The sequence below is a fragment of the Mandrillus leucophaeus genome, unplaced genomic scaffold (genome assembly GCF_000951045.1).
Source record: "Mandrillus leucophaeus isolate KB7577 unplaced genomic scaffold, Mleu.le_1.0 Scaffold101, whole genome shotgun sequence".
NCBI classification, from domain to species: domain Eukaryota; kingdom Metazoa; phylum Chordata; class Mammalia; order Primates; family Cercopithecidae; genus Mandrillus; species Mandrillus leucophaeus.
The window spans coordinates 2,548,801-2,556,834 of record NW_012098210.1 but is presented as its reverse complement, the minus strand read 5'-3'; the positions used below and the strand labels follow the sequence as shown (position 1 = coordinate 2,556,834).

Here is an 8,034-nt window from a genome sequence, read left to right as displayed (position 1 = left end):
AAAGAAAGAAAAAAAGAAAAAACCAAAAGAAATAAAGCATGCTGAGTGTCTGGCACACAATAGACCCTCATCAGTCTTGGTCTCCCCTCCAGCCTTCACTAAAGCCTACACTGTGTCAGTCAGCTATTGCTACATAATAAGCCACCCCAAAACTTACTGTTTCAAACAAAAGCCATGTTATTTGCTCAATTCTGTGGGCTTGGCTCAGCTGGGGAGTTCTTCTGTTGTTCACACCTCATGTGGCTGCAGTTGTCCAGTGGTCTCAGATGACTGCACACTCGTGGCTGCTGGTTGGGCCACATGTGCCCAGCAGGCTGGCCTGGGCTTCCCACATTGTTGTGTTCCAACAAGCAGAAGAGAAGCTACAAGGTCTCTTGAGGTCTCGCTCTGAAGTTGCACATGTCACTACTTTCTTCAGTTGATCAAACTGAGTCACAGATGCAAGGACTGAGGAAATAGGTTCTGCCTCTTAATGGGAGGAGCAGCAAAGTCACTGTGCATGGGTGCAGGGAGGGAGGAATTTGTGGTCATTTTCTGCAATCACCACACTCCCTTCCTCTCACAGACCCTCCCAAGACGCCCACCATGATGGTCTTCGTGGAGCCTGAGAATGGCCTTCGGGGCATCCTGGATTGTCGAGTGGACAGCGAGCCCCTTGCCAGCCTGACTCTCCACCTTGGCAGTCGACTGGTGGCCTCCAGTCAGCCTCAGGGTGCCCCTGCAGAGCCACACATCCATGTTCTGGCTTCCCCCAATGCCCTGAGGGTGGACTTGGAGGCACTGAGGCCCAGCGACCAAGGGGAATACGTGTGTTCTGCCTCAAATGCTCTGGGCTCTGCCTCTACCTCCACCTACTTTGGAGTTAGAGGTAAGGGGAGGGGGCTCCATCTCCCAGGCCACTCTGCACAAAAGCCCAGTTCTTAGGCCCAAAGGCTTCCTTCCCCGTATCCCTTCTACTGCAGCACAACTTGCCTGTCTACTCTAAACTGATTGCTAGGGGCTTCCTTGTATGAAGAGATAAAGCAGAAGTTAGAAGGTTTCATCTTGGGTGGGTCCCCTTGGAAGGAAGCACTGGGGGCCTGCAGCTGTGGCTGCCCTGAGTCCCCCTCTGTGTTCCAGCCCTGCACCGCCTGCACCAGTTCCAGCAGCTGCTCTGGGTCCTGGGAGTGCTCGTGGGCCTCCTGCTCCTGCTGTTGGGCCTGGGGGCCTACTACACCTGGAGGTAGGTCTGGAGCCAGGGGTGGGCCAGAAGATTGGGGTAAGGCAGCCCAGCTCATCTTCCCCCCAAATTCCCCCAGGTCCTTTAGGACCTCCTGTCAAGTTCACAGGCTGCCTACTTCTCAGACTGCCCCTCCAAATTGGGAATCCCTTCTAGAATTGCCCCTGAATCCTCCTTGCTGTAGTTTTCTTCTTTCCTCCTCTCTGCCCTGGCTGTGCTAAAGCAAGGGCTAGGGAGGAAGACAGAGGAAGCACCCACTCTCCACCACTCTGGTGGTCTGGAGCCAGCCTGTGGGGAGTGGGAGAGGAATGGGGGCAGCAGGTGGGGAGGGGAAAGGCTCTCTGAGTCTACTCTGGGCCTTGCAGAAGGAGGCGTGTTTATAAGCAGAGCATGGGCGAGAATTCGGTGGAGATGACTTTTCAGAAAGAGACCACGCAGGTATCCATTCAACACACGCGGGCAGATACAATACCCAGCTAACCCACAGTGCCGACTGGCATCTGGAGACTGCTGTCATTTATGGGATGGTGCCTGGGACCAAGGGGAGGTTGGGGAGAGCATGCAGGGAACCAGGAGCCCCTCAGGAGATAGGAGAGCCCTGTTCTGCTTGGGGCAGAGAGAATCTCTCTGTCTGCTGGTGGCTGGCTTAGAGGACTAGGGGAGACTTCCTGGACTTAGCAGCATCCCCTCCATTTCCAAGACACATGTTCTGACTCCCTCACCTTTGATCTGAAGCCTCTTCCCCACTCCCGAGCCTGCCCATCACCTGGGCAGAAGTGAAAGTCAGTTTCTCCTCCCCTGTGGTGTGTCCCTTCTGCAGCTGATTCACCTGGTGGGCCAGGGCTCCAAGTCACACTTCCAGCCATGCACACTCCCACCAATCCTCTTGGGACCCTACCTAAGGCTAGGGGCCTGGGAGCCTTCCCTGGCTCCCAGAGGCCTCCTGTAACCAGGGTTTTCTCTTTGGGAAGCTCATTGATCCTGATGCAGCCACATGTGAGACCTCATCCTGTGCCCCACCCCTGGGCTGACCAGTGGTGTTACCTGCCCTCCAGAGGAGAAGGTGGCCAGCATCTGTTATGACTCCAGCCTGTGAATGTGAATGAGGCAGCATTGGGTCCTGCCTGCCTCTATGAAAACAGCTCTGTGACATCTGACTTTCAATGACCTGGCCCCAAGCCTCTTGCCCCCCCACCCCATAAAAATGGGTGGTGAGAGGTCTACCCAGGAGGGTGTTGACCCTGGAGGACACTGAAGAGCACCGAGCCGATCATGATGACCACTTCTCTCACTCTCTCTTCTCTGGATCTCCTCCCTTCTCTCCATTTCTCCCGCAAAGGAAGCCCTGCCCTTTCACATCCTTCTCCTCGAAAGCCACCCTGGACTTTGATTGGATTACAGCATCCTCAGAGGCTGGCCAAGGCACTCTATTCAGCAGAGTATCAGCCAGTCTGCTCTAACAAGAGACCAAATACAGTGGCTTCAACATGATAGAATTTTATTTTTCTCTCCCATGCTAGTCTGGCTGTTACGATGGTTTAAGATGATGGGGCTCAGGATCCTTCTATCTTCCTTTTATCTATCCCTAAAATGTTGCCTTTGATTTTGAGGCTCACCATTGTCCTGCTCTGTCCACATGCCCTCCAGCCAGAAGAGGGAAGAGTGGAGGTAGAAGCACACCCATGCCCATGGTGAACCCAACCCAGAAGCTACACAGGACTTTTCCACTCACTTCCCATTGGCTGGAGTATTGTCACATGGCTACTCCAAGCTACAAGGGAGACTGGGAAATGTAGTTTTTATTTTGAGTACAGAGGCCATTTGGAATTGGACTTCCAAAGGACTCCCAACTGTGGGCTCAGCCCTGGGACTTTTGACATTGTTGGGAATGCCATCAGCAGGCCATGTTTTGTCTCAGTGCCCATCTACTGAGGGCCTGGGTGTGCCCCTGGCCATTCTGGTCATGGGCTTCCTGGAAGAGATGATCACTCTCACACTAAGACTGAGGAAATAAAAAAGGTTTGGTGTTTTCCTAGGGAGAGAGTGAGCCAGGCAGTGGAGTTGCCTAAGAAGACATCCTTGTGCCAGATTTGGCCCCTGAAAGAAGAGATGCCTTCATTCCCCCCCACCCCCACCACCACCCGTACCCCCAGTGGCTGGGTACTGCCTTACTGGCACTTACAAGAGTGCAGGGCAGACACAGATGCCGTCAGCATCCTTGTTCCTGCTCCAGATGCATCCCTGTCCATGGCTGAGTGAGCTCCTGTCCTTTTCCTGGAGGCCCTGTGTCGGGCTGTTAAAGAGAACGAGTTACCAAGAAGGACTGACATGCCCCTGCGAATCAGGGACCAAGAGGAGAGAACTCTGGAGTGGGCTAGTGACTCCCCTGCAGCCTGGTAGAAATGGTGGGAGGAGCTAAGAGCCCTCTGCTCTAGGATTTGGGTTGAAAAACAGAGAGAGAAGTAGGAGTTGGCACAGGAGCTAACAGGCTGGGAGGCAGTTGGGGGCCAGGTGAACTTTGTGTAGCAGAGGCCGCACCCTCCCTCATTCCAGGCCCTTTCATTTTCATGCTCCATTGCCAGACTCTTGCTGGGAGCCTGTCCAGAATGTCCTCCCAATAAAACTCCATCCTATGACGCAACTGGAGTGAGTCTCTTTCTTGCAACCCAAACAGCTGGGCTAGAACACAGAGGAGTCTCAAGTTAGTGGGGTTTATTCTTAGACACCATCTGTAGGAGGGGGCCAGGGGCTGCAAGTTACATGACATTTATCACAAATTACCTTACGCTGAAGTGATTTATGTCCCTTTCTGTTCCTTGAGGCTCCATGTGTTGCTCACATTTGCCACCCACGATGACCAGCCCCGTGCGTGGCACGCAACAGTTGGGCATGTGAACTAAGCATCTGTCTTGTCTACATTGCTGACAATGGGGAGGGTGGAGAACATGGACTAAATCCAGAGGTGGGACAGGGAGAGAGCAAGCCAAATGCAGCCAGATGTTTGGGGGCTGTCTGGGGAAGAGAGGGTGAGGGGAGGATCATAAGCAGCCGCTGAAGCTGCGGCTACTGGGGGATTTGGGAATATCCGGCTTGGGAGTCTTCATCTGCTTCCGTGTACTTCCAAGGGGACATATGTCCATCTTGGATCGCAGGGTTCTCAGAGGGATTTGTTGTGTTCGCTTCCAGTGGTCTGAGGCCTCCTGAGACTTTTTGTACATTTAATTGAAGTGTAACATACAGAAAAGTTTACACATTATAAATGCAACTCAAGGACTTTTCCAAAAGCAAACACACCCAGATCAAGAAACAGACCATCCCACAGTCCCCCCTTACACCCTGTACCAGTTGCAGCCCCCACAAGGGTAACTACTATCTTGACTTCCAACACCATAGATTTGATTTGCCTGTTTTTGAACTCTATATAAGTAGAATCACAGAGTGTGTATAATGACTTTGGAAAACTGTTTGACAATATCTATTAAAGCTAAAATACCCTTGCCCTACGAACCTGAAATTCCACCCACCTTGCCAAGGGACAAAAAGTTCCCCTCTAAATGCACCAGGCTGTCAGGGATGAAGCCTTGGCTTTGGGGCCCCCATTCATACACAAGATTTTTTCTGGGGCACCCAAGCATCAGTCTGTCATCTCGAGGTGCCACCCTGGCCATCTCTGAGGGCTGGAATCAGAGTGCCTCCCTCAGACATCCTGTTCTGCATCACCCCTTGGAAGGAGTCATGTTTACAGATGGTGGGTGTCACCCATGCCAAGTACTTCGAAGGGTTAACGCTCACTGGTTTGCCTGTTTCCCAGGACACTTCCCGATGCTCCTCTGGAGGGTGAGGCCAACAAGCTAGTGGAGAAGTCATCTTTCCCAGGTGCTGCTGGGCGCGCCCGGAGCTGCTCAATGCATCCTAGGATCCCTCTTCCTCAGCTTTGGTTTGATGGCCTCATCTCCTCCCCTGCAACCTCAAAATGTAAATAAACCCTTGCTCAGAGACTTCGGCAGAAAATTCCTCTGACCCGCACTTGGACACAGCTCATCCGGGTTTGGGAGGTGTCAACTGTGTAAGGAAAACTCTGATCCGCATGTGGCTCTTCGACTGTGTCCCCTCCACAGTCAGTTATTAGCACTGACTGTGCTAGGAAGTGAGTAACACACATATTCCCAGACCACATGGAGCTCAGGAGCTTGGGGAGACAGACAGGGAAGTAGACGACTACAGTGCCTTGTGAAACGTGTTGCAGGGAGAAGTGTCATTCAGGGGATGCTAATCTGGCTTTGGGTAAGGGACAGCCTCTGAATGACAGAACATTAAAGCCATGGCCTGCAGTTTAAGTAGGAGTTGGCCATTTCGAGGTAAGGATACCAGTAAGCAAGGACGCCAGAGTAGCTCCTAGAGCTGCCTTCTCTACCTGACATCCACACTGAAGCCAGCTCCTCTGTGTTCAACCTTGCTTTACTGAAGAGGTGTCGCTGAGGGGCTGCTCTGGGGGGCTGCTCTGCTTTCCTGCCCCAACTTGTTCTGAGCTCGAGTCACCTCCATATTGGTGGTCCTGGTTCTCAGGCCTTTGGACTCAAACTGAATCACACCACTGGCTTTCCTGGTTCTCCAGCTTGCAGATGGCAGATCCTGGAACTTTTTGGCCTCCATAATCACGTGAGCCAATTGCTATAATAAATATTTCTCTTTCCCTCTTTCTTCCTCTCTCTCTCCGTGTAAATATAGCTCCAATTATAAGAGCCCCAAACTGGAAAATAACCCTATGTTGCACTGGTGAGTAGAGAAACTGTGGTTCCCTCCAACCATGGAACACTATTCAGCAATACGAAGGAACAAACTATTGATATGCAAAATAGTGTAAATGAATCTCATACACATCGGAAAGAGGGAAGGAAGCCAGGCACAGAAGAGTATATGCCACATGATTCCATTTATATGAGATTCTAGAACAGGCAAAACTTATCTATAGACACAGAACAACAGATCAGTGGTTGTCTGGGGTTGGGAGTGGGGAAGTTTGGTTGCAAGGGCACAGGGCTCTTTCTGCCGGTGAGGGAATGTGTCTGCATTACAGTGATGCTTGTGCAGGTATATACATTTATCAAAATTCATCTTACTGGCCACTTAAAATAAGTGCATTTTATTGTGTGTAAATTATACCTTAATGAAGTTGATTTGAAAATCCAAAGTAGTAATAATAAGTAATAATCTCATAGCTGGGCAGGTGAGGTGACTCACTCCTATAATTCCAATGATTTGAGAAGCTGAGGCAGGAGGATCACTTAAGCTCAGGAGTTCTTTTTTATTTTTATTTTTTGAGACGGAGTTTCACTCATGTTGCCCAGGCTGGGGTGCAATGGCACTATCTCCGCTCACTGCAACCTCCACCTTCTGAGTTCAAGCCTCCCGAGTAGCTGAAACTACAGGCGCTCACCACCATGCCTAACTAATTTTTGTATTTTTAGTAGTGATGGAGTTTCACCATGTTGGGCAGGCTGGTCTTGAACTCCTGAGCTCAAGTGATCCGCCCGCCTCGGCCTCCCAAAGTGCTGGGATTACAGGCAAGAGTCACTGTGCCCGGCCAAGACCCGGAGTTTGAGATCAGCCTGGGAAACAAAGTGAGACCCCCTCTCTACAGAAAAACTAAAAATTTTAGCTGGGCCTGGTGCTGTGTGCCTGTAGTTCCAGCTACTCAAGAGGCTGAGGTGGGAGGATTCCTTGAGCCCAGGATATAAGGCTGTAGTGAGGCATGATCAGGCCACTGCCCTCTAGCGTGAGTGACAGAGTGAGACCCTGTCTCTAAATAATACTCATAAGAACAACAAGAGCCCTCTAAATGCACTGATATCTAAGATGTATTAAGTGACCAAAAAAAAAAAAAAAAAATCAATGTGCAGAAAAATGTTAATAAGAGAAAAAATATGTCTGTATTGTCTTTAGTATACATAAAAATAATCTAAAAGCCTATGAAAGAAACTAATCATATTGGTTTCCTGCTGGGGAGGAGGGCTGAGAACACGAAGACTTTCCCTATGCTTTCTGTATCTTTTGATTTTGAGACATATGAACGTAGGTTTCTCTCACTGCTCGAACTAATCAAATCACTACATTCCAAATTCTCAAAAACAGATAGATTTGCTTAAAAGTAGGCCGCATGCCGTGTCTCATGCCTGTAATCCCAGCACTTTGGGAGGCCAAAGCAGGCAGATCACCTGAGATCAGGAGTTTGAGACCAGCTTGACCAATGTGGAGAAACCCCGTCTCTACTAAAAATACAAAATTAGCGGGGCGTGGTGGCACATGCCTGTAATCCCAGCTACTTGGGAGGCTGAGGCAGAAGAGCCACTTGAACCCGGGAGGTGGAGGTTGCAGTGAGCCGGGATTGTGCCATTGCACTCCAGCCTGGGTAACAAGAGAGAAACTGTCACAGAAAAAAAAAAAAAAAAATTGCTTAAAAGTTAACATCTTGGGCGGGCGCAGTGGCTCACGCCTGTAATCCCAGCACTTTGGGAGGCCAGGGCAGGCGGACCACAAGGTCAGGAGATCAAGACCATCCTGGCTAACAGGGTGAATCCCCGTCTCTACTAAAAATACAAAAAAATTAGCTGGGGGTGGTGGTGGCGGGCATCTGCAGTCCCAGCTACTGGGGAGGCTGAGACAGGAGAATGGTGTGAATTCGGGAGGTGGAGCTTTCAGTGAGCAGGAGAATCGCTTCGACCAGGGAGTCAGAGATTGCAGTGAGCCGAGATCATGCCACTGCACTCCAGCCTGGCGGCAGAGGTAGACTCTGTCTCAAAAAAAAAAAAAAAAAA

At 50.6% G+C, this 8,034-nt stretch overlaps 1 protein-coding gene across 2 annotated transcripts in view; it reads left to right on the top strand.

Annotated features, from left to right (window-relative positions):
* Positions 1 to 3,860, top strand: part of SIGLEC1 (sialic acid binding Ig-like lectin 1, sialoadhesin) — a 20,725-nt gene extending 16,865 nt beyond the window's left edge. The window contains exons 18-21 of one of the 2 annotated variants that reach the window (XM_011974955.1): positions 566 to 868; positions 1,120 to 1,222; positions 1,585 to 1,657; positions 2,191 to 3,860. In XM_011974955.1, coding sequence (XP_011830345.1) covers positions 566 to 868; positions 1,120 to 1,222; positions 1,585 to 1,657; positions 2,191 to 2,250 — 539 coding nt within the window. In that variant the 3' untranslated portion in view covers positions 2,251 to 3,860. The remainder of the gene's footprint in view (positions 1 to 565; positions 869 to 1,119; positions 1,223 to 1,584; positions 1,658 to 2,190) is intronic. The other variant, XM_011974963.1, reaches the window with a different exon arrangement.
* The last annotated feature ends 4,174 nt before the right edge of the window (positions 3,861 to 8,034 follow it).